The 24,795-nt window shown below is 40.0% G+C and overlaps 1 protein-coding gene across 1 annotated transcript; it reads left to right on the top strand.

Annotated features, from left to right (window-relative positions):
• Nucleotides 1-378: 378 nt before the first annotated feature.
• igfbp2a (insulin-like growth factor binding protein 2a) lies at nt 379-24,727 on the top strand. Its single transcript, XM_050063353.1, has 4 exons — nt 379-863; nt 19,965-20,146; nt 23,629-23,769; nt 24,106-24,727. The coding sequence occupies exons 1-4, from the start codon at nt 413-415 to the stop codon at nt 24,262-24,264; spliced, it is 933 nt and encodes a 310-aa protein (XP_049919310.1). The 5' UTR covers nt 379-412; the 3' UTR covers nt 24,265-24,727.
• The last annotated feature ends 68 nt before the right edge of the window (nt 24,728-24,795 follow it).

Below are 24,795 nucleotides of genomic sequence, written 5' to 3' on the forward strand. Positions count from 1 at the left end.
TAATGTATTTGGCAAAGGAAGACGTTTTATGGTGCAATAAAATCTCTCTGTGATCAAAAATATGGCATAAAATCAAAAACCATTAACAGCTGGTCTGACTTGAGGGGCTTGTAATTTCGTCCAATCAGGCTGCTGTATTCCTAGAGCCTAAAATGCATTCAATTTAACCAATTCACTTCACTTTTTAGGACCTTTATTCCCATTCTGAGCCATGTCAGTTAATCTGAGGATAAAATAAGTAAAGGAGCACAAGTCAGTGTAATTTACTGCCAACATTTTAGCAGAGCTAAAACATGACATTTGGACTAAATCCTCTGTCTTCCCATATTAACACCCACACGTGGCCCCAAGAGGAAACCTGGGAATTTGTAGGACCCAGCAGACCTCCCAGCCCCCGGCTTCACCTGTTCGCATGCACATTTCTTCCCCTTTTTTTCACTTGGAATTGCCTTCCATCGCCCCCATGATAATGACCCAAAACCTCATGCCTTTAACAATGCTGTCGTACGCGGGCTGCAGCTTGCTGATCCTCTCCGCCTCTCTCGCCGGTGCCTCCTTGGCCGAGATGGTGTTCCGCTGCCCCGGCTGCACCGCGGAGCGCCAGGCGCTGTGCCCAAGGCTCACCGAGACTTGCGCGGAGATAGTGCGCGAGCCTGGCTGCGGGTGCTGCCCCGTGTGTGCCCGGCAAGAGGGCGAGATGTGCGGCGTGTACACCCCGAGGTGCTCCACCGGTCTGCGATGCTACCCGACGCCCGACTCGGAGCTTCCTCTGGAGCAACTGGTGCAGGGCCAGGGGCAGTGCCGGCGCAAAGTGGACACCGAGACGACCACTTACAGCCAGGAGCACCGGGAGCAAACCAGCGGTCAGTCAGTTTACTGGAAACCTGGTTTTCTTCTATCAATTTTTAATGACACTGTCTAGACTGCAGCCTGAGGAATAGTGTAGAAATGTTGCATTGTCATGAAGCCTGAGCCCAAATCTGTGCAAAATAGGAAGTTCTGGTGAGCATTTTGCACCAGTGGATGATATCCATTAGATATTTGTATCATATTTTACATAGTTTTGCTTTGATGTCTGCAATGCATCCTTTTAAAATCTATTGCATAAACAGCACTGACCTATAATCTGAAAGTTACCATGCATTTCATATGTGCTATTTCTTAACTTCCTCTGCATTAATGACCTATTTTACGCTTGTTGCACGAGGTATTCTAATACTCATGTTAAACCCTGTGTTGCATAGACATGTTTATAGTGCTGTGAATCATCCTGGTGTGCATGGGGAGAGAGAAACAAAAGGAACAGTCGCTCTGCCCAAGTTAACCTCAGCTATGCTCCCAACAGCTGGCCCTCCACTCTTTCCCAATATCCCCCCCTCAAAAAAAAATCAGCCTTTAAAACACTGCACCAGAGAACAAGGTTCTGCAAATATTCCCAGAAGTTGTACTCGGAGTGGGATGGACGCAGAAAACATCATAGTATTGATGTTGACATTTCCACAGGGGAGTGGAGAGAAAGAAACAGAGAGAGACAGCAGGAGGAAAGCTGCATTGATTGGAAAAGTGGACTTTGGGTTTTGACCAGGAATAGCTATAAACTGCTGTTGACAGGGACTGCATTAACTGGGGTGTCTACCTGGAAAATGAGCTGGATGTATGTGCAGGAGGGGGGAGGAGGGGATCACAATGAGTGCGGCCTGGAGCCAGCAGGGCTCATGTGGGGTTGTGATTAAATAAGGACAGGTCACGGTGAAGACGAAAAGTCAACAGCTTCATTAATTGGCTGATTTTGGACCTGCAAACACGCACAGTCAATGAGCGTCCAGTGGAGCCAGCCGCGCTGTGATTTCTACTCATTTCCAAATCCGTGCTTTGTCAGAGTTTACCTCCAGACTGACATGTGTTTGTTTTGGCACTCAACTCCTGGAAACTACCGGAGACTGCGTTCAGAGTAACCCTGTTCTCTGTTACTGACAAAAGGTCAAAAAATACTTCAGGACACATTCTGGGATTTAATAACCATAGCCATCGTAGTGACTTCACTCCGCATTCATGTAACCTGACGCAGCGAAGTTTATTTCTGCAGCCCTCTTCAAACAATAACAGACAAGCAATAAAACAGGCGTGAATTGCGAGAGTTACATAAGAGCAAAACAGGAGAAGAAAATGCGTGGACACATCATGTAAAGGCTTGCTTGCAAAGAGGCAATTTGTGAGATGTGACTGGTTTTTCCTCCTCAGGTTTGGGTCAGGCTGTGCTTCCTTTGCAGGTTGAAAGGTCTGAGATTTCGTTAGATGCGTCCAAAAACCTGTGAAAGCTGAGAAATTGGCTAAATATGGCTGAGTTGTTCTGGATAAAAGCCTCGCTGCAGATGGAAGAGTCATTTCTGATAAAGACAGTGCTTCAGTAAGTGGTCTAAGGGAGGTGTGCAGCTTTCTCAAGGTCAAAAGATGAAAGGGAAATATTTTTTTTATCAAGAGGAAGCACAAGACTTTCTTCTTCTTGTGTCCAGCTGAAATGTAATTCATACAGTATTTCTAAGCAGAATTGCAGCCATACCACTGTCTAACGTCACCATAGCCTGCATATCCCCTCTATTTATGCCATTTGATTTACGTTATATAACATCATAAACTTACTGTTGGTATTACACACGCTCGCTGTCAGTCTCCTGCTTTTCCTTTGGCCCAGTTTGAGACTACACAGACTTGATTTCCTGTCATAAATTCTTCTCAGATACACAGCTAAAGAAAGGAAGTAATGAAAGCTCTGATAGAAATCAGCTCACGGGGGCTGTTGGAAGCAAACTTGAACGCTCTGGCTACGATCCACAGCACCTCCTTTGTTCCAGGAATTAATCTGTAAATGACCGTAAAAAAATGGGCTGATTATAATACAGTAATTAAGTGGCTGTGTTTTGAGTGTTGAGCAGGGGGAGCAGTGACTCTTGAGCCAATTTGACACCCTGGGCAGAGAATCAAAGGATGAAATATTGCAGCTGCTTTATTTGGATGTTTGTGAGACTCAACATCCTGGCATCCTGTTTTTCTAGTATTCCAATTAAAAGACACAGACACAGATAGCACATCCTAAACTCTGACACTGAACACAACACATGGTAACAGGATGATGTTATTAAGATGTTGTGATGAAGTTTAATTTGAGTTAGGCAGGCATGAACAAGCAGATCAAATCAGCCGAGGTGTGAACTCGAGTCACATGAGTTTGTTTTGAGTCAGAGTCAAGTCACAGATTTGATGACTTTAGACTCGACTTGACACCAATTTAACACCAGTGACTTGTCAACTTCACTTGGACTTGAGCCTTTTGACTTGAAAATACTTGACACCTTGCTCAAAGATTAATTTAGAAGTGGGCGACTTAGGCGACTGCCTAGGGCACTACCCAGGGCCTTTTTTGTCATTCAAAAAAATTGAAAGTAAAAGAGTGTATGTAAAGATGTAGAGTAGGAGAAAATGAAAAGGCAAAAGCCATCCATGGATCAGTTAAACAATACAAAGAAAATGAAATGCAAATTTGCACACACTGAAATCTTTTATTGTTTATTTTTTATTTCTGTTTGTTAGCCAAGTTGTTTATTTGTGTTATTTCTAGCTCTAGTTCTTGTTTGTAATAAATGGGGGCAGGCGGTGGAGGTCATAGGACACTGAATACGCTATCTTCTGAATCAATAATAATAATATTAATAAACTTCATTCATAAAGCGCTTTTAAAAAAAAGTTACAAGACTTAACATGGTTGATCCCGGGTTTAAAACAATGCAGGATTCAAGCAAATAAAATTTTTTGAATTTTTAAGAAAATACTTACAACAATGAAAATAAAATAAAGATAAAGTACCGTCACTGAAGCAGATGAGCATAGCTGGCAACTAACTGCCCTGTAGATTGCACTGAGATATAGCAAATCAAACATTTAGAGTAATACAAAATAAAAGAATACAACAACCGATGACAACACAAGATAAAACCAATAAAAATAATCAAATGAGACATATATATAATAAACAGTGTGCTGAATTTAAAAAAAAATGTTTTAAGTAGTGATTTCAAAGATGTCACTGAGTCGGGGAGCCTCAGATCCTCAATCAGCTAAAGTTAACGCTCTTCATTCCCAGCAAGTCGACACTTTATTCCCGGGATCAACTTTGTCTGAACCAACCCGCCAGTATCCAATCAAACTGCAGGAGAGAACCATGCAAAACTTATGTTATGTTATTGATCGCCATTTGAAAAATATTTAACAAAAGATAATTTTGTTCGCTACAAAAACTATGTGGCGGTTAACAACAACAAAAAAAATTGGAGTATTCAGAAAGTGCGGGTTGAAAATTACATACAGAGACGCAAGGACTTCCAACTTTGTACGACATTTGAAGTTGCACAAAAAACGGTAAGTCGAGGCTAATATTAACATAGCTTAACAGCCACAAATTAATACAAATTTAACAACATTACATTTGTAAATGTAAAACATTAATATTAGAGGATCAATGATGCGATATTATCACGATACTTAAGTCACGATACATGACTTTTTCATTTTAAATATGATGCGATATGCTGAGTATTGCACTAAATTATATTGTAATATACTGTGTTTTATTGCCTTTTTTCAACTGTAAATTATGTCTTTTTGACTGAAATAAGTTTTCAGTCTGCTCATGTCACTATAGCCTTTTTTTGCAGTAGCAAAATGTATCTGGTGGACTGGAAAAGCAATTGATTATATTATTCTAGTGGGCTATGTTTAATACGTTTTAGTAGGCTAAGTTTAATTTGTATTTGTCACATTAAGAATTTATATAATAAAAAAATCAATACTTGGCACTGTGTGACGATACGATGATACGACGCCATACAAAAAATCACGATATGATGCTGTATCGATTTTTTCCACCTACCCGTAATTACAAGGGTTGAGTCAAATATGAGTATCCGGTACAGGTAATGTACTTTTTACAAGCACGAGTATCACCTGAGTAAGATGTGTCAACATCCATATAATAATGTGGTGAAGGACAATCCTCATTTGGGTCGCTGTGTTCAGTCTCTGACTTTTTCTAATAAATAATAAGTATAGCAACGTCTGATGATTTCAGGCTTAATATAATAACTTCCGGTTAGGTCCCACCCACTCCTTGTTTAAGCCCCACCCAATTTGATTTAAACTGCGCCCATTTGGATATGATACAGATAATTAAGTTGGTTGAACAGATACAGAAAATGGTGTACTCGCTCATCACTAATTTTTACTTTGTTGTTAAAAATGGCATTACATTTGGTGAAGAGCGCATCATGAATTACTTAGGACTCAAAACTCAAATTTAAGATTTGGGAACTGACTCAGGACTTCAGTGCAGAGACTTGTGACTTACAAAAAAATGTACCACTAAGACATCAAAAAACGTCCTGCTCCTTGCTCCTTGCAATCCTTGTAAACTCCTGGATCAGCACAACAAACAACTGAAGAGGTCAAAGATCAGAGCCAGTATTCTTTCAACCCTAGCATTATCACGCAAGTTAAAAAGGGAATGTAAGAGAGGGGTTCCTTTTGGGGGAAATCAATCCTTTTCTTGTTTAAATACCTAAAAAACCACAATACCAAATATGAAAGAAATCGGTGGTGACGCCTAAAAAAAGTAGAGCAATGATTTAATTTAGATTTCTGTTTGTTTTTAATGAAACTGATTGGATGAAATGTTCTGGCACTGGCTTATTTCCTCCTCTGGTCTGGGCCACAGGCGATTTCTGTTCCCTGTTGTAAATTATCAAAGCAACTGATTACAGCATATAAGTAATTCAGTAATAAAAAGAACAGATATTGCTTCATAAATCTCTTGGAAATGAACTCCCCAGTGTGCATAGAACAATTTCAAAATGCGGTGACGTCTTGTATAGCTCAGCAGACAGTTTATTAGACTTCGGCCACACTGAAAATTTCCTTATGATAGACTCACATTCAAATTTGCTGGATCAAAGGTATTTGAAAGTGCAAGGAAATTGACTTTTATAAAATAGGTTTTAGTGAATAGTATATTAAAAGTAGGGTTGCTTTCCTAATTAGGAGAATAGCCTGTGATGTTGCAGACTTAAAATTATGCGTGGCACCCGAAGACATGTGGATCCACCCAAACATCTGAATTGAAAACATGAAAATATGAAATTGCACTTGGTTAAGTTGAATAAGACCAAAACCAAATCCTGTGCGCTCTGATTTCCCCCCTTTGGGCCTTCAGCATCTCTGATGTGTGTGTTTGTTGTGTGCTGCATGAGTGATTGCCTGCATGTGTTGCACTGCAGGCTGAGAATCTGAGAAAATACACATGCTTGCATTCATATGACCTGAAAAAAAGAGATTTGAAGTAAACTTTGGCCGTAATTCTGTCCCAAAAGTTCCTCAAATAATGTGCGTATCTTAAAATAGATGATTACTGGTAATTTTTTTTATCGTTAAGCTTTCTACCAAAGTCATCCAGATGTGTTAAAACATCAAACTAAAAGGCAGAGAAACATGTTGACATCTTTTCCACTGAGCCCTCTGGTCTTGGTTTCAATATCTCTATCAGACGTTTGCACACTGTCATGGCATGTCTTTGTTCAAGTGTTTTTTTGTGAACAAGCAACTCAATATCTTAAAGTCTTCCTCCAGACACGTTTTAAAGTATGTAGAAAAAAGTCTGCTATCATTCATATTTTATTTTTAATAGTTTTTCCACATAAAAAGTTACAAAGCCTCTGAAAAGGAACTGGAAGCACATCTAGTCTTTTGTTGCATTCACGTGCTCCTCTGATGGTTTTATATCCCAAGTTGGGAGGTGGTTCTTCTGTGTTTGCAGTGAGCTTTAAGTCGTAATGTGGAAACAACATGGATGCTACAAAGAAGACGTGTTGTATTTTATTCCTCGGAGCATTTAAACATGTTAATAAAAGTTGGAAGCTTTATATTACAAAGTGATTTTGTCCCAGACTTGTTGCCGCACCAGCACCTCCTCTAAAACTACTAAAATATTGCTTTTCCTGACAAATGCTAATAAATAACTTTTCTAGTTAACAAATTACATTTGAACAAAAAATTGACATGCAATATGTGAATTAATAAAAAGTTTACTACCATAAACCAAACATTTATTTTCATCCACCATGTTTCCACACATATGACGTCAACTTGGCAACACATGCACCAATTTTTTTGCCAACTTTCTGAGTTGTTGCTTAGACTTGAGGGAGAGTTCATGGGAATTTTCCCAGAAGGGAAGTTATTTTTCAGACACGACATGAATGCAAGATTACTCCCTTGTTGGGGTAGGTTCTTGCTTTCCACTTTCAGCGTTGCGCTACAGTGTGGTTCAACTCCCAAATTCGTCACATGATGCCATTGGGCCCAAAAAGACTTTCCCCATAGACTTACATTGGGAAAGAGATGTCTGTAAATTAGTGGATACATTTTATTTTTAACATGACAGCCCCCACAAAATGACTCGTTTCACTATCAGGATTTAATCCATTCAGTCCAATAACATTTGGAGTCTAGAACAGTGGTTCCCAACTGGTAGGTCGCGGTCCAGAAGTGGGTTGCAGGTCCATTTGGAAAGGACCGTAAGTGACTCCAGTCAGGTTTGTAAAAAACACTTTATTTTTGAAGTACAGTGAATTTCCGACACAAGCTTTTACTTTGAGGTGCCGTTTCCTGTTGTAGAGTGAGTGAATAATAGACAGCTACTTAACGGAGACAGCAAACTAGCTTGACGGCATGGGCAAACTTAAGTATGATGCTGAATATATTCGACTGTGTGGGCCTTGAACTAATGACTAAGGAGAAATCTAGACCTTGTAGCTGGACCAGGTAGGAACCACTGGTCTAGAGGAGCTGCATGTTTAAATCATAAACTGGAAGAAGCCGGCTTGGCCAATGGAAGTCTATAGTGCACTTGCTCTATGGGCAACATGTCCACAGATAGAAGTTGGACACAACTGCGTGGCTATTTTAATGAGACACAAACAAGACAAAAGTGGTTATAAAGAGTTTATTACTACACGAAGCAGCCATGTTGGATTTGGAAGTTGGTGTTGGTGAGGTCCTCTGACATTCAGAGTTGAAAACCTCACTTGAGGGGTATTATGGTTGAAATTTCTGACTGGGAACTCAAAATATCTGGCTTCCCAGTGCAAATGGAACACACCATCAGTTAGACCCAGACTCAGATGAGGAGTCTGTTGTGCATCAAAATCATTTATTAGCAGATGTATCAAAATGGTGTAGCTAACATCATGTTGTTTGTAACTAGTGTTAATGGTTATAAAACATACAGTAATATCTGCTATGGGGGGGGGGGGGTTTGGTAGGCAGTGGAAGGAACCTCCATGGTGCCGTTTACGTCCAAATACCGCACTCTGCCGTGTTTGCTGTAAAAACTCTCACCATGCGTATACAACAAACTCTTGCCCTCTGTACTGAAAAGTCCGCTCTGCACTGGCGGTTTCTTTGTCGTAGTCTGTTCCTCAGTCAATATGTGTTTCCAGGGTTCGTGATGTACCAAATCCAGTTTGCTTGGTGTATTTTTGAATCTCAGATTTTAGGGAAGTGTGCAGACATAGCCCCCTTCAGTCAAGGACTATGAAAAGACCTCTCTACGGACAAACTTTGCATAGATAAAAGTCAGTGGAGTCAAGGTTGGACATTTTAGGGGGCATAAACAGAAGAAAAACACATTTTAAGTGGACCGGGACTTTAGGCTTTCGTGAGTATCCTGGGATGGATTGAAATAATCAAGACTTCTCTCTGATGTGGTGAAAAAAGGAGGATTAAATGTGATACTCCCTCATGAACCCAAGATCTGATTAAAATGGGTCATTTTAAGATTTAAAATGTATATTTTTATTTCAGACTTTTACCAATAACAAAAAGATTCCACGTTTCATTAATTTTGAGCAGAAATCTCTCCCTATTCCAAACTAACACCCACAACTTTCCCACTACCGTCTCTGTTTATGCACAGTATCATTTGATATTCTGTTCCCACAGAAACCTGGACCCAAATAAAGGTTCCTTTAATCAGACTGGCTGGGCGTTTAGTTGTTATGACTGGGATCATACCATATGTGACCTCGATAAGGAACAAGTTGATGAACAAAGCCCAAGCAAGGCCCATAGTTGGTTGTGAAATTCAAAAAAGTGATGCTCTTCATTTCATTGCCCCAAACCTATCCAGAGTCAGTTTTACATGCTGACAATGAGAAATCTTTGTATCAATACTGTTATAAAAGTTGTTATGAGGAGGAAAAATGAGGTGGAAAGAAAACTCCTGTGCCATCTGGTCGCTGAGAAAACATTGTTAGCTAACAAGGGGCATTCCTGTGTACCTGCGGGGGCATTCAGACGGAGCCCGCAGGACTGAAATAGCTCCGAGATAATCCCCCCCCACCCCCCCCCACCCCAGGCTTCTTCAAAAACAGGGGCATTTGTGCCATCTCCCCCCCCAGGCGTCAACTTCACGTGTACCCGTGCCAAGAATCTCCTCGTGCCTATTGAGATCCAGAATAACTTCCCACCCTCCTTTTGGGTCAAGGGTGATTTAAGACAATACAAACACTGTCTGAAATGCTACTGACACTGGAGGGGAAGGGGGCACAGGGCATTTTAGGGGAGAGGGACAGCTTCTGAACTTGTTTTAAAGGGGGAAACTTCCTACTTCCATCAGTAGTAGGAACTTATCAGTTTTTCGTTTGTCCTCACCCTCACAGTGGCGGTGAGGGTTTGAGGTTTCTCCATGCTTGCTCTTGGAGCTGGAGTTAAACTCAAGGCATCCTCAGAGTTATTAGGATTCATCCTGTGGGCAACATGAATGGCTCTACCAAATGTCATAGCAACCAATTCAATAGCTGTTGAGATATCTCACTTAAAGAAAACACGTCATGGTTGTGTGAAAGAAAAGGTTTGGGGATCCCCAAAGTTAATAGAATACATCCTTTAATGTGAGCACAAAATTTCATTGTTACCCAACTAGTAGTTGTTTCATTGGACATTTTACGGCTCCATGATGGTGCATTAAAGAATAGTATTTATTTGTGTTGAAAACATACAGAAAATGCAGCCATGTCTTAAAGAAATTACAATTTCCCCTGGCACTATCCCTGCACAAAATGTATCGATGTCTTGATAAAAAACAACCACTTTTCCTGGCAGAAAATGCAACCATGTCTTGAATATCAACCACTTTTGTGGCACTATCCTGGGAGAAAATGCAGCCATTTCTAAAATAAAATAACCACCTTTCCTGGTACTTGGTCTTGAACTGGCTGAAGCACTGGCTACTAACTGGTTGAGTTTGAGTTTGAGTTCAAGGTGTGAGAAAGAATAGTATCAGTAACATTGTTAACACTGTGCTACATTACAGAGAATTACAAAACCGTTCTAATGAACCTTCATTAATATAGGCCTTTATTCTATCTACAAGTGCACGTCACACACTGAGCGAGCCGCCTGTTAATGACGCTGTTGGCAAAGCAGTAATGATTGTGCTAAGTGGCTAATGGGCATGTAGCTACTTCCATGTTTCAGGTGATATGTCATGTTTGGAGTCGACCAATGAAGATGAGTTTACATATCACCTTGGGTTCGTCCTTCACCTTCTCAAAATGATCCCACACTTTGGATTTCCTGTTTGACATGTTATCAACTAGCCTGTGTAATAACCTCAGGTGCCAGCCCTGGAAATTAGGGCCGTACACCTGCCACGTCTTGAACCTCTTGGAAACAAGAAACCTTAACAAGAACTGTATAGCCTATTTACCTGAAATCCTGAGTGCAGAGCTGATCTTCTTCCAGACGCTGTTTATAAGTGTGTAGGCCTATCGTCCGTGGGACAGATGTAAAGCTCTGGGTAGCCCTGCACCAAAATGATCAACTTTTTATTTATTAGACTGAGTATTTACAGAAGAAGGGAAAGATATCTGTCAGCTGTCATTGGTTTGTAACATGACTCCTGTCTGACTGCTGAGCATGGCCACTTTCTGTGTCTGTCCTTTCATATTAAATTTTCACATGGTTCAGTCATATAGGTTTTGATTTATTTTGACAAGGCACAGCTCCTAATAGAGTTCCACATTTGTTTGTTCCTTTTGTTTTGTTTTCTGTGACTAAGCGACCAATGAAATCTTGCTGACTAATGGCCTTTCTAGTTGACTAATGTTTGGTTTACTATAAGGAGGCAGCCCCAGTAAGCAATCATGAAACCCATTTTTGTTATCTAATGCTGGAGCAGAGTTCACAGAATGAATGTTGACCTGACAAATCTGCTACATTCGTATCATAAAGCCTTAATAATCAGGCCTGCTCTAATTGCAAAACAAGAATCCCTAACAATGCCAAGTAACTAGGCCAAAAGAAAAACATTTATATTTCTTTAGGGAATAGCATAAATTCAGGGCTTTTGCGAAAACAGTGGAGGCTTGACTCTCAGCATCAAACCCCAGCTCTGCCCCTGCTAGTGAATAAATGGAAATAGGATTTTATTTTTTTATCCTTGTATTAGTGAAGGATTAATTAGTTGGCGAAGTTAAAAAGTTACTGCAAATCCCTTCCTACCTAATACCTCAATGCCTGGTCTCATTCTCAGGTTGCTTTTGTTATTATTGTCTCCTAGTAAAAACCGTGCAACCTTAATTTAACTTTTGTTGACAGATAAAACAATCCTTTACACCTTAGTGTTCCCTGTCAGATAACCCCAAGAGGTTTCGTGCTCTCTGTCCAATCCCATCCTTCCTATCTTTCCCACAGTGGTTGAGAATGACTGTCAGTGGTAGCTGCGTGTGATGCCCCACAAGGTCGATGTGTTCCAGCTTGCCTCAGTTCATGTCCTAGTTTAAGTCCCATACAATCACCCCAGAGCTCACCCGGCGGTGCTGGTAGAGAGTGAGATGCCTGGCCTTGGATGCTGAGGTGTGCACGTACGTGCCAGAGCCTGTCCAAAGCCTGCTTTTAGATGACTGTTGCGGGCCAGAAAGCCTGGAAGGTAAACATATCTGCACTTTGCTGAGTTTGTGTTTCTAGGAAAACAGTCCCAATAGGCCTTGTAATGGATGATGGACTACAGCTACTCTTCTGAGTGCCCTTCATCAACTTCTTAAGTGGCACATGACCTATTTCACACCTCAGAGCTGCGTTAAAAGCCATATTGAGAGAGAAAACTTTTTTTGTGGATTTTCACATTCCGACATTTAAAGGGACAGTTCAGGTTGGGTGAATAATATTCCTACTTAACCTGAATTAGATTGGTGCTTTCCTGATGTCGCTGCAGTTTAAATACCTTTGTACACAGGTATAATGAAAGATGATCTTAGGTTATCTGAGCAAAGTTATTGGATGTCAGTGGAAACAAATAGCAGCACAACATAAGGCGGGCATACAAACTTGTTAAACTTCTGCAAAGATAGCCTACACACAAAACACCTTTGGAAAACAAAAGTATGAAATTCTATCAATTTTCCAGTTCACTTTCTGAAATAAAAGTTGTTCAAACTAGAACATAAGCTACTAAGTAACAAAATTACCACACTGGACATGCCTCAACAGCCATTGACTCTCATTTAAATTTCAAACACAGTGTGTGTGCAAATCTTTTTGCAACTACCCAATCACAACGCCACCTGAAATAAGTCAGTTTGTTATGAAGTCCAAATGAAAGTCAGTGACACATTCATTTGTGTTGCAATGCATTAAAGCTGTGAAATTATTTAAAACTATGAAATTAATTACATTTACAGCCAGGTCACCAAAATGCTTGACGTGGAGTGAAAGTTTCAGTGTTTGAAGCCAGTTTTTCTACTTTGAGAGAAGCTGCTCCTTGATTCCATTGATGCCCACTCATTTTGGTGAGCTGCATGGCGAGATTTAAGAAAGACACATTCTTGTGTTTGCCAATAATACAAGGTTCTATTTGGTGTCTATGGAAATAGGGTGGAGTGAGAACACTGGTGTGCTCGGATCTTTCCTTTTTCAACCTTTCCATTCTCCACCATCCGGCCAAGTCTGCCATTTGCTCAGTTGACCAGAATCTGGCCAATCAGACATGACCTTTGTGCACAGGTATAATGATCGGTGATCTTAGCTTAGATCTTAAATGACTGGATGTCTATGAAATCAAGTAGCAGCTCAACTTTAGATGGACAAACAAGAAGAAATATAACATTTTTGGCCAGTGAAAGTGTAACATTATATCAATTTTCCAATTCAGTTCCTGAAAAAAAAAGTTGTTCTTACTAAAACATAAACTAATTAGTTGCAGAATTACCACGCTGTCAACAGCCATTGACTTTCATTTAAATTTTAAATATAAACTATGTTGTGCAGCAACGCATTGCAAATCTTTTTTTGTCTTGCATAGCAACAATGCAAATAGCCATTCACAACACCAGTTGAAACAGCAGTTTATTTTTTTAAAGTCTAAATGAAAGTCAATTACACATTATTTTTTGTTTTGCAATGTGTGAAAGCTTCAATATTATTTGAAACTGTGGAGTTAATTTAAGGGTTACCAAAATGCTTGATGTGCAGTGAAAGTTACAGTGATTGAAGTCGATTTTTCTACTTTGAGAGAAGCTGCTCCTTGATTTCATTGACGTCCACTTACTTCAGTGAGTTCCATGGCACAACATAAGAGAGACATCACATCCATGTGTTTGTCTGACAATGAAACAAGGGTCTATTTTGTATCTATGGAAATAGGATGGAGCGAGAACGCTGGTGTGCTCGCATCTTTCCTTTTTCAACCTTTCCATTCTCCACCACCCGGCCAAGTCTGCCATTTGCTCAGTTGACCAGAATCTGGACAATCAGACATGACACTTCTGGCCTACGTGCCATCTGGGAATTCGACATGGATCAGATATAGAAAGGAAGCCTCTCGGGCCATTGTGTGAGGATTAACTCAAGCAGTAGACTGGACAGTAGGCCTGCTGCTCTGTTGATACTGCTGATCCCAAGCCCACCGCTGTGGAACGGCTTGGACTGCAGAGGCCTAGCGCCCCCTGAAAGTGGGGTCCTGACCCTCTGTGTTTGTGTGTGTGTGTGTGTACATTTCGAGAGGGAGATCGCTGTTTTCGCTATAAATTGTGCGTTCATGTGTGTGTCTATGCGCGCCCAGACTGTGTATTTGAGCGAACATCTCAGGTTTCCTCAGAAGAGAGGGAGTGATGGTATTGCACTTGGATACTGTGGGGATTATGTAAGACAGCAAAACAAAAGGCACCCCAGCCGCCAATATTTTCTGTGTCGTGTGTTTATCTGCGCCACTTGTGTGTGCACACACATGCGAGCACACACCTGATTTCATTTGACTTTTGCCCCTTTTTGGAAAGAAACTCAGTCTTCAAAGAAAAGCCAGAGAGAGCACGGCGGAGCGTCATAAGGGGAACTCAAGTCCAACAACACCAGATCTATCTGATGGCAAAAGGCGCCAGCACCTTGTTATTGCTTCGTTTGGAATTTCCTTTCTCCCGTTCTCTCTTAGGCCTTTTGTAATCATATTCTACAACCGGATGTCAAATTTACCTCTTGCAGAGCGCAGAGAATGCCTTTCCAGTCCACCACCACCAGTAACACACACTCTCTGTCCTGCAAACGCCTTTCCACAAGTCTGCATGTTAGCTCGGCCCTTGCATAACTGTGAACTATCCACTTACTGGCCCACTATTTGACCTTCTCTACTGTCTGTGCTTATTTCCCTTCTTTCCTTCGGGTGTCAAGTGAAGCCCTGCATAGATGAAATACACACTTTCCTGCAAAACAAACACTCTGCTCACTATTTGAAATCCATTCTCACTACCTAAAGAGCGAACATGTGATCGTGTTGCATACATTTTTGTCAAAAATCAGCTGGTTTGGAATGACACTCCTTTCCACTCCCTCCCTGGTGTCAACCCTCAACCCCTAAGTATGCTCTGTTGTCAGAAACAACATGTTGGGTTGGACCTGATGGCCTCTCACATTGTTTGCTCCATCTGTTTGAAGAGAGGGGCTTTTTTTTTTAGGTTGATGTTTAACAAGACTCCAAGGAGAGAGGAGATGGTCAAACTGTATGAAAACCGCCTGGAGGAGGGAGTCACCGGATTAATCCACAGACAGCTCAACTTCTTTTTGCTGCTGTTGTGCAGTGATGGCATTTGTACTGTCCTTATTGTTTTATTAGTCAGGACAGTGAGCAAGGTTGCTTAGTTTTTAGTCACACACATATGAATATGCAAAGGATTGCTATAACTAGTTCCTTTTGAGATTATTTCCCATCCTACTCCTGGTGCAAAGTACTACGCCAAACTTCCTTGAAGAAATACGACAATTACAATTCCTTACATGTCTGCAAAAACACATAACTTCAGAAACACAAGATAAAAGGCATCATATGTCGACAGTAATATTGTCAATTCGGCATCAATATAATCCACAGAGATAAACTGTATATGCGTACAAACTTTACATTTTGGATTTTGTCGCCTCAGCTTTTAGTGGAGGTGGATCAGATACACACCAATTTAAACCCAATTCCACTAGTTTCTCCTACTATTCGACAGAACAAGAGAACCCAGACTTGTACACATTCTTCTGCCTCCTCTGAGTCCCCTCAGTGTTTACTGTCCACCCAGTTTGCTGCTTCCTGTTTGGTGCTGGAGAGAGCACAGCTATTGGTTGTTGACAGTGTTTACGTCATTGAACGTCTGTACTTAAATGAGCCAAGACTGAAAAATTACAGTAATATTAAATATGTTTGATTTAATCGGAAAATCAAGATGAGGAAAAAGACTGACGTAAAACACAGCTCACATGGAGTTTTATGACCACCTTACACCAAACGATTGAGATCAGGGGGATGTGCAATTGAGCTAAAACTCTCATGATTTTACTCTGACATTGGAAATTGCTTCAAAGTCTTGTAAGGCTGAACAAAATGCAGTTTAGCATCTAACCAGAAGTGCAAAAAGTAGTTAAGTGCGGACTAACATGAAGAACAGAATGAACTGCAGTACATTGAATAAATATAGAATATAGGATAACCAGTAAGGGGAAAATATGATCACATACATTCATATATAGTATATACAGTATGAGCAGTATTAACAGTATTTAGGTCTGTATTAACTTGTCAAGGTCATTTCCATGTATTGCCTGATATGGCCCCTCACGGAGTCACTTTGTCTCTGTGATTGCTTTCTTGTTGTATATTGCCCTTGTGAAGCACTTTATGACATATGTCTACGAAAAGCGCTGTATAAATACATTTTTCTTACTGACTTACTTACTTAATATAAGAGGTCCACCAACGTTTTAGCATTAGCATTAAGCATGCAAGCATTTTTTTAACAGTGCCTAAGCAAAATGAACAGAAAAAAACCTATGCTGAGACACTTTTTGCCATCATTTCGGGATTGTACTGCTTCTGCCCTCTCATCTGCTCTCAGTCTCACACTCATACAGACACTCACATATACACTTTTTATGACTTATTTATATTTTTTTAATCATGAGATTTTAATATATTTTTTCCACATTCCAACTCCAATGTCTAAACATTCTAAAAAATAAAAAATTCATTGCTCTTTAAAGGGTGTACTTGCATTGTTATGCTATTAAATTATGTATATATCAGTAGCATAAAATGGTTTTAACATGACAACAAAGTTGTTCATGCAATTATGTCTGTCATGATAGTCATTACCTTGACAGGCCAAACAGTATGAGCAGTATGAAAGCAATTACAATAGGCGGTGTAAGTAAAAAAAATAATTAAAAAAAGTCAGATTAAAGAACAATAAATGCTAAATATACAAAGAATTGACAGCTTGAGGTGTATTCTGATTTTTGCAGTATATACAGTCGTATAAATATAATTATGCTATTGGACAGTTTAAAGAGTATGGCAATTCAAAATGCTTTACAGGAGCATTGAATATATCAAATATGAGACATTAAAATTGCATTTTAAAGACATTAAAGTGCAAACGAGTAAATAAATATTAAAAATTTGGGGGGAAGAGCTTTAAAAGCAAGGAACAAAAACAGTATGTGGGTACAGAGAGTGTATGTGGTCAAAGAGCCAGCAGCCAATGAGGCAGGGACAGGTCTAGTATGTCACCATTGGCTATGTGAAATTCTTTAGTTTCATCTATGCAACATTTTGGGCTGTCAAATGCTGAATTTCACATTACGATATCATTTTATTGTGCTCATAGATTTAGCAGTCAGGTTCACAGACCAACCATTTTGAACCATTTTGATCATTTCCCCCTGCACTTCACAATACACACTTTGTTTGTCCCCAAAAAACAGACTGTGATGATTATGATGCACTAGGTGATCAGAGGTGATTGCTTGAGTCCAGTTTGATCCACTTAGATAATAGATGAAAATAATTCTGACCTAGCCCGATCAGGAGCAGGCCTCTAGATCTGTAGGGACCTTAAATTTAGGCTGACTTCCTCATGTAGTCTTCCAAATACAAGTTTTAGAAAAGTGTAAATGTCTGATGTTCATTTATCACCCCTTTTAACATCTGCTCATGAAATTAAATCACACCAGTAAGGGAAAAAAGCAACCATGGAAACCTGACTGTGACTAAAGTTCAACAGTGGCCAACTTTTCTCAGCCCACAAGCTTGTTAACAGAGCTGCATGTGGTTGCCTCGCTCTATGAGAAAGGAAAGGATTGTAGTGACTCATTGATTGTGCTGATGCTTTTCAGAGCACTTTAACAGTAGTTTGGACACTTGGGAGCTTATTTCCCCCCCTAACATTATCTTTAGAGAAAATGTCAGTTGTGACAATGAGGAAAATTGTCACAAACACAAGAAATGTACTCGTACAAAATGTGAAACCAAAGCAAATAAACAATAGGGAGTGGAAATTAGCAGCGTCAGCAATGAAAGCAAAGCCTGGATGTGAGATATTTGCTGTAGAGGCCTTGAATTGTGCCTAAATGAAAAGGGAGAAATGCAGAGTGACTGCCAGCTGAAGAGAGAGTTGAGTTAATGGGCTAGCTTTTATATCCTGGAGGGTGCAGGTGAGCTGCATCAACTAACAACCTTCCGTAAGTTGACCGTTTGCCTCCTGAATTTAATTAGGACTGATCATCGAGCACAGTGGGGAGGATGTTGGAAAACTTAGAAAATTATAATTTATATCTTCCCTCCCTTCCAAACCCTCTCATGCTCACTACTCCCCAAGTAAAGGAGAGTTCAGGGTCAGCGTCACCTCTGCGAATTCCAAAAAGCCTCTTCTAGCAGAGCAAGCCACTTACTTTGTCGCTCTGACAAATGATGTGTGCAGTACGAAGCTTATTTCACTCCACTTCCAGCCTCTAAAAAGCCCAATCCATTACCAAAATGACAGCAGGAGGGCAACAGAGTGGCTTAGTGCACTGAGAGAGCGTCCTAAGAAGTCGCAGGTTAAATGCGTTTAGAAGCCAATATGTCCATCAAAGTGTCCTTTCCTGCCCAATTTATTTTCTTCTCTGTTGCAAGGCAGTAACTAAAATATATATTAAAAGAAATAGATGGTCTATCGGTTACAGGTAATAACCAATACTTGGTAATGTAAGGTCAGTGTAAACTCCATCTCATCCTTACATTTAGATTTGTTAGGGTTGGATGATATGACGGTACATACCATGGTACAAATGTGTCCACCGATAGAGGTTTGGCGATACTGTTTTGGCCGTAGAAGCTACTGGGGGCAGACTCATGGGTGTACAAAGAGAACTGAATACAGAGTTGGAGCCAGGGCCCTGTTCTTTCCTATGAAAGTTGCTCAGTGGTGCTTGAGGCTAAAGAAAATGGACTTTCTCTGTGAAAAATAACCTGAATCTTCCGCATCATTGGGCCCATTGAGCAAGCACACCACCGAGTTCCGCCAGCTGAGGGGGTTTAGCTCTCTGTGAACTTGATTGGGGAGAACATGGTTTAATCCTGCAGGTCTTCTACACTTACGAAATGTAATCGGACCGCATGGCTCAAAAAAATGTGATAGTGAAACATTCGTCAAACAAGTCATTTCGCAGGGAATGTGACACTCTCTTTTCTTTTGGTGGTAGGTCGTCTTCGCTGGTGCTTTGTTGTAATTTGCTCCATACAATAAAGCGATCCATTGTCCCACTCACAGCTTTCTCCTTCTAAATGTTATCATCCGTCACACTGGCTGCCAATCAGGGCTTTTGACGTGTCCCACACTTATAATTCCGTCACGTGAACAGTGACAAATAGGTCCCCTGTGAAGGTTATTCAATTGAAATTGAATTAAATGACATTTTTTTAGCTAGACTGGGTGCACACAACATACTGACACAGTCAATCAAAAATTAATTCATAACTTTTTGTGTAGGCCCACTTGAATATTGCAATAATAGGCTAATGTGTGGTTGCCACACTGTTTGAAAACCTATGGAAAAAAATCTTCTTGGACCCAATGGCGACGTGACAGACCCGTATGTTGTAGTTACACGGTTTGGCCAGTATGTTAAATTGACGTTTAGCACACTTCCTTGGGGCCTGGGCAGTTGCTCTGTAGCAAATCAGTGCTGGATTCTCATGTGATCTAATTTTTGCAAATCCAGTTGCCTTGCAAGGTAATGTGATTTGGAGGAGAGTGAAGTTGCAGATACAGAATCCTATAACACTTGGAGTTATTTTCTGTCAGCAACCTTAAAGCTTCCATTTTGAAAGATTTCTAGCTTTGCTGTTTTGAGTGTTTCATGTGAGGCAGCTGTTTTTTGTTTGTGTGGAAACCCCTCCCCAAAAAAAGAAGAAAATAATAAAATGCAATGGAGTGTGGTTATTTTGAACCATTTCTTAATTAAATTTACAGAATACCATACAGTGATATAAAATTACATGCAGTGATAGAAGATTTCGGCCATAACGTCCACCCCCTTGATTTTATGTGGCGTCTCCACAACTGCAGGTGAGGCCGTGGAGCCGCTGCCTGAGCAGGGTGTGAGCGAGATCCCGGCCATCCGAAAGCCCAGCAAAGAGACCACCTGGCTGGGACCCAAAGAGAGCGCTGTGCGCCAGCACAGGCAGGAGATGAAGACCAAGATGAAGACCAACAAAGTGGAAGAGGTGAAACCTGCACGACCCAAACAGGTGAGACATATCGGAGTGTCAAAGCTCTGGATAGAGCTCTCATAATATGCTGCAAGGCCATGGAAATTATTAAATTCAAATTTAGGAATCAAATTTATGAGAAGCGTTGTTTTTCAATTCCACAATACAGACAATATACCACATATGAACATGTGGTACAGAATCACATCCTGTGGCACTGCAACAAGAAAATTGTAAGAAAATTGAGTTAAATCATTTGTAAGGACGCACCCAGACCAAGTGTCAGTCTAACATCAGTGATTTTTTTCCTCTTTTTTTTCCTCTTTTCCTATTACTTTTTTATTTAGCACATTTTGTAGTGTGATGTACATATTTCTTATTTCTTTTATTGTATAATAATGCACATATTTTCATATTTTTCCATACTTCTTATTTTCTATTTTCTCATAACTTCTCTGCGCTTATATATAAGAGCAATTGTAACATGTCCCAAAATCCCCCCAGGGATCAATAAAGTATAATAATGTCCATTTTTGCTTCGTGTTGTCTGATGATATGTATCAGATTGATAATTTGGAGGACAACTTCAAAAATGTATTCCTCCTAATAGCTATTAAGTCAATGACCAAATATTAGTCGCTTGATAGTACCTTATATTTTTGTTTATTATATATTTATGTTGACATAGTATTTGTTGTAGCCCTTTAAATACCATTTTCTAAAATGATTGTTTTTTTTTTTAAATATCCCGCCCCCCAAAAAAACCCCCCACATATGTGGCACTTCTTCTTTATTGATTTTTATTTTTATTTATTTATTTTACCTCACTGTGAAGCTGAGATCTCTCCCCTGAGTGTAAAGACACAGTTGGCTCTAACTACACATCTTGGAATAATATACAAAAAATTATTATTGTTATTTTAACATTTATGTTGCACCCATGAAATTTTCGTGAGAAATTACCCATTTATTCATGAATAAGACTGACAATGCCTTTGTAATAACAATACTGACTCAATTCTAATGATGTCAAACAGACCTTGAATTGCATGGAGCAGTAAAGAGGACAAACCACAAGGTGAAAAAGGAAAACTATCAGCTACCTGTGCAGTGGGGGATGCTGATTTCCACGTAGAACAGTTAGAACTGTTGGCCAAGGCACATGGAGCACAGCCAAAAAGATCATCAATAGACAGATAAATAGGTAAAATAAATGACAAGTTTGCAATTAAGCTCACTGTACATAAAGGTTTAAATTTGATGCCAAACTTTCACAAATGACATCTGCTTTTGATTTAAATAATATTTCAACTCTTTCAAGTACAAAATACTGCTCAGTTCCCAAAGCCACACACAAAGGTGGGCACAGACGTCTCTCCTCTTTCCTCTTTTCTTTTGTGATCAAATTTTTATACAGTTTCTTTGCAAAATATTAATAATAACTCATACATACATAGCTGCATCTCATCCATGTGTGTCCATATGTTTTATGTTTTAAAAATGGACCTATTGTCTCACCATCCCCTCAAGCTGGCTATGGATGACCTTTGATGGTGACAGGAGAAGGAAAAAAATAAATAAATACATGCAGGGATAAGCAAGACAAAAAAAATATTTACTACAAAAACTAAAAAACAACAAAATCCATACATATCCGTGTGAAGCACAAAAAGGTATATCATTACGTATATGCACAAATTACCACAGTCAGCATAGTAAACCACAGAAAAATGACCAACCTGATTCATATGGGTAAATTTGCCAGACCTTCTCCACTGCCTTAGCCAGAGCTTCGATATTATTTACCATGGCCCTATCTGACCGGGCAATAGAGCGTTCCACAGATATTACGTCATACAATAGTGTAACCCATTGAGTCATGTCAAGTGTAGCCGTTTTCACTGATAAACATTCAAAATATTCTTCCAAAATGGCTGAATTTTGGGCATGACCATAGAGAATGGAACAAAGTCCCCTGATATTCATAGGTGTACATTTCAGGAAGGACACAGGTGACATGTTGCCTTTAGTATTTAGAACATATGCATTTGTCTCCCCCAGTGAAGTAGCAGAAAGTAGCAGAGGACTTTTATTTTGACAAAATTAAAGACATTTACACCATAAACTGATGCAGAAAAGGCACAGATTGGTGCATAAAAATTCACCAGAACACAGGAAATTAAGTGTTTGGTGTTCCTTGCTCATATGTGTTACATTTATTACAGTTAGGAGATACCTCAGGGTATAGTTTGTGTAACCTTGATTTTGTATAAGTTTATGGATAACCTTAAATTTGATTAATGTGTCTGACATTACACCAAAATTATATTTCTGTCCAAACTATATCATGGTAATTTTAGAAAGATGCACTAAACACAAGATATTTTAATGAACAAAGCAATTTGCAGGTGTGTTTTCCGCAATACATGGCATAATCATGTCAGTCAGCAACTAACAAACGACTGCAGATAAGAACGTCTAAGAAGTGCAAGCTGCTTTAATCCTGGTGGGAGCAGAAAAACACCTCAGACCAGTGAGGGAAGAAAAAGGAGTGCAGTGCCGCCTCCCTCTGGTGCAGCAGCTGTTCAGATGCAATCAAAGTGTTTTATTGCCATATTTAAGATCATTTAAAGTGCAGTTGATGCTTGAACCTGTTGATGAGTGCACTTTGAATCATTTCAAAGCCTTAGAGGGAAATACGGTAAAAAACAAATAATAATTTAAGGGGGGTCATAGCACAAATTAAAAGCTTTTTACCTGCAGTTATTTTGTTCCACACTCCCACCAACCACTGCCCTTTAATCAAAAGGCAGATATTAACTGACCTGAAACACACCTGAGCCGCTCTGTGTCCCGGAGCTGGTGAACCCCGGGCATTTCTAACCGGCATTGTGGTATTTTCCAGCCGCCATAAAAATCATGTAAAGGTTATTGCTCTACCAGAAACTTATAACTGTCTCAACAAGACATTTGGCTCCATGGAATTGTGAGGTAAATCTGAGGTCACTGGCAAGGGTTGTTATTCATTACTGGCAAGGAAACATGATTCATTTGCTCATTACAGAAAGCCCCTTCACTTTATGTGTGTGTGTGTGTGTGTGTGTGTGTGTGTGTGTGTGTGTGTGTGTGTGTGAATCTGCGTGTGCACCTTTTATATGAGTTTTATGTAGCATGTCAAAAATGTGCTGATTGCCTTGCGAGCACATCTTGGTGTTGATGGGTATTTTTCTGCTGCGTGCCTGGATTTTACTCAACTTTTGAACTTTTTTGAAACAATTTTCTGTGTTTTTTAAATATATAAACAAAAAAGTTGTAAAAAAAGATCAGATTTCTATTTATTCAACCTTTTTTTCTGTTCACAAAAGTTAGAATAAACAGAATAATCTGTACAGAACATTTTCTGCCGCAGGCTAAACATATTAAACCCATCTGTCACAGAAACCTGGTGACTCTCATACACCCGAATGCCTCGATACGGGCGTGTTAACGTGACGTGTGTTGTTGTTTTTGCTGTTTTCAAGACTCAGTGTCAGCAGGAGCTGGACCAGATCCTGGAGAGGATATCTAAGATGCCCTTCAGAGATAACCGAGGTCCCCTGGAAGACCTGTACGCCCTGCACATCCCCAACTGCGACAAGAGGGGGCAGTATAATCTCAAACAGGTGACTCCAGGCAAATGGGGAAAGAGGGTGGTAAGCGGAGAGGGTGTAGCCACCTGATAATATGCAAGTGTTTAGAGGAGAAAAGGTGGGTAAAGCATCATAAACTCCATTTTAAACAAAAATATGTTGTATTAAGTTGTAGTTTACCCCTTTAAGTGCTAAGTTATTAGACATTTGTGAGGCTAAAGTGAATTAATATCATTTTATCTTCCACAAAAAACACTTTTCCTGCATATTTTTGCACAAACAACACATTATATGCATAGTCAGGGCCGTCACAATGATCTAAACTGACGTCAAAACATGCAGAAATAAACAGATCATTTTGTGTTTCAGTGCAAGATGTCTCTCCACGGTCAGAGGGGCGAGTGCTGGTGCGTCAACCCTCATACTGGCCGACCCATCCCATCAGCCCCCACTGTGAGGGGCGACCCCAACTGCAGCCAGTACCTCAGAGAGCTGGAGCTGGAGCTTCCTGACATGGCCCAGATATAATGTGGCATGAAGCGAGAGAAAAAAAAACTGTAAAGTACTTGGGAACAAAGAACATCTGAGTAAGCTATATATTATCTTTCTGTGTGTATGTGTCTCTAGTTCATTTGATGACAGTGACATTTGAAATCGTAACCACCAAAAAGGATTAAATGATAGAATCCAGCTTGCTGCGTAGGATGTAACTGCAGATTGTTTTTGTTGTTTTTAGGTTTTTAGGAGATGTTAGGATAAGACTCCCTTGCCCTCGTAGATGTTCAGTAGTCAGCTGGAGTGTCGGTGACTTTGCTTTACTAATTGTGACTTTGCTCAGATTTGCTCTGTTATCAGTGTTTTGTACTGTATGTGTTGAAAAATGAAAAGCCTTCAACATGTTTGGTGTTTTTAGGTGTGTTTTCGTGTCCTAGCTTGCAGACTACTGTTCGCCTCATTAACAGATAATGCTATTAAAATGGTAATAAATTCAGCTTGTGCCTCCCTGAGTTTGAATTTGGAGACGGAGTTTGAATTTGGAGCTTGATGCAGGGCTGCAGC

The sequence above is a fragment of the Epinephelus moara genome, chromosome 15 (genome assembly GCF_006386435.1).
Source record: "Epinephelus moara isolate mb chromosome 15, YSFRI_EMoa_1.0, whole genome shotgun sequence".
NCBI lineage: Eukaryota > Metazoa > Chordata > Actinopteri > Perciformes > Serranidae > Epinephelus > Epinephelus moara.